Source organism: Notothenia coriiceps, unplaced genomic scaffold (assembly GCF_000735185.1).
Source record: "Notothenia coriiceps isolate Sejong01 unplaced genomic scaffold, NC01 NC01_scaffold00009258, whole genome shotgun sequence".
In the NCBI taxonomy this organism is placed as follows: Eukaryota; Metazoa; Chordata; class Actinopteri; order Perciformes; family Nototheniidae; genus Notothenia; species Notothenia coriiceps.
Window position 1 is genome coordinate 1 of NW_011341959.1, and position 1,857 is coordinate 1,857.

Genomic DNA, 1,857 nt, shown 5'->3' on the forward strand with positions numbered 1-1,857 from the left:
CCTTCTCTCTTCGAGCCCTGAGAGCATTCCCGGAGGCACCAAGCCCCCCACCAACGTGCTCCAGCCCACCAAGGCTGACCCCCAGGACGGGAAGAAGAGCTCCCAGGCGGTGCTCCTGATCCAGGGAGACCCTTACCAAGCTCCAGAGCGCGTCGCCCGTCTTCACGGTGAACTGGAACGTTACCGGGCCAAGGTGGACTCCCTGGAGCAGCCCTCAGAGAGCGAGGGGGGGCTGTCGGTGCTGGACGCCCGCTGGAGAGAGCTCCAGGACCAGCAGGAGAAGGACGCGCGCCAACGCTCCATCGCCATCGCCCGCTGCTACACCATGAAGAACCGTCACCAGGATGTGATGCCCTACGACCTGAACCGCGTATTGCTGCAGTCGGGGAAGGACGACTACATCAACGCCAGCCTGGTGGAGGACCTGTCTCCGTACTGCCCGCGCCTCATCGCCACGCAGGCCCCGCTCAGCGGCACCGCGGCAGACTTCTGGCTGATGGTGTACGAGCAGAAGGTGTCCCTGATCGTCATGCTGGTCTCAGAGCAGGAGCTGGAAAAGGTACCGAGTTCATTTAGTCTGCGCTGTGATTTAATATGGTGTGCAGTTGCAAAAAGAAAATGTCAATAGGGTTAAAACATTTGATATAAAGTCATTTCTTTCCAAAGTTTATTTTTAGAAGCAGCTCCCGTTAACACTTCTCTCTCTCTAACCAGGGGAAGGTCGTGCGATACTTCCCCACGGAGCGGGGCCAGCAGGTCGCTCAGGGGCCGATCACGCTCAGCCTCACCACGCAGAAGATGGCTCCGACTCACGTGGAGCGCATGATCAGCCTGCAGTACCGCGACCAGAGCCTGAAGCGCACCGTGGTCCATCTGCAGTTCACCTCCTGGCCCGAGCTGTGAGTGACGCTGCACGTGGCTCTGATCCATCGTAGAAATAGATGTTGGTATTTGTCTCCAACCTTATTTTGTTTGGTTGGTTTATTGTTTTTATATATTTCTCATCAGGGGTCTTCCTGAAAGCAAGAGCAACCTGCTGCGCTTCATCCAGGACGTCCACGGACACTACCTGCACCAGAGGCCCCTACACACACCTGTTGTGGTGCACTGCAGGTGAGAAGAGTGTTATGACATGTTATGAACTTAATATACACTTAACTTCAGTGTAGTGAGTGATATAAATAATATACACTTAACTTCAGTGTAGTGAGTGATATAAATAATATACACTTAACTTCAGTGTAGCTGGATATTCTAGAATCTGCTTTGGCTGGTGACTTGCCATCATTTACAGTGACAATGAAAACAAAACACAGGTACTGTAATTAGCTTTTTGATGCTGTATAATATACACTTAAATATTGTACAGCATTAATACATTTCTATTTAACTTTTAGATTGCCTCATTTGAATTTTTGATCTAAATGATGCAGATTTTTCTTAAAACAACAACAGTTCAAAACTCAACAGATACACAATTTGAATAAAACCTGTTAACCCTTAGATGCAGAAGTGGGTCTTCTTGACCCGGTGAGGTGGTTTTCTTGAAGTATCTTTGTAATTCCATTTTTTTATCATTTCATATTCCAGCTATTCCTCCAAAAACATGTTTTGGATATCATGCTGTTCAAATGTTATACATTTTAAGAAATTGTAGTTTTTGTGTTTCTACCCCAAGCTTCCATAAGTGGGTCAAAAATGACCCGCATGCATTTCCTATGGGATCCTCTGGGAACCTTTGATTCTCATCACCTGTTGCTGTCAGGAATACATTCACTGTGGACCACACAGACTACATCACAAGTGACACCTCTCAGGAAGATTATTTCACACAGCAACATCTGATACCTGTCAGTA

At 48.1% G+C, this 1,857-nt stretch overlaps 1 protein-coding gene across 1 annotated transcript; it reads left to right on the forward strand.

Annotated features, from left to right (window-relative positions):
• The first annotated feature begins 6 nt into the window (after positions 1 to 6).
• Positions 7 to 1,117, forward strand: LOC104945207 (tyrosine-protein phosphatase non-receptor type 23-like). The gene is made up of 3 exons (XM_010770843.1): positions 7 to 559; positions 715 to 899; positions 1,009 to 1,117. Exons 1-3 carry the CDS (start codon positions 326 to 328, stop codon positions 1,115 to 1,117), a joined length of 528 nt encoding a protein of 175 aa, XP_010769145.1. The 5' UTR covers positions 7 to 325.
• Positions 1,118 to 1,857: the final 740 nt, after the last annotated feature.

Coding starts and splice junctions, on each gene's coding strand:
- LOC104945207 (XM_010770843.1), top strand. CDS start 326: ATGAAGAACCGTCACCAGGATGTGATGCCCTACGACCTGAACCGCGTA. Junction 560..714: donor CAGAGCAGGAGCTGGAAAAG/GTACCGAGTTCA, acceptor CTCTCTAACCAG/GGGAAGGTCGTGCGATACTT. Junction 900..1,008: donor TTCACCTCCTGGCCCGAGCT/GTGAGTGACGCT, acceptor ATTTCTCATCAG/GGGTCTTCCTGAAAGCAAGA.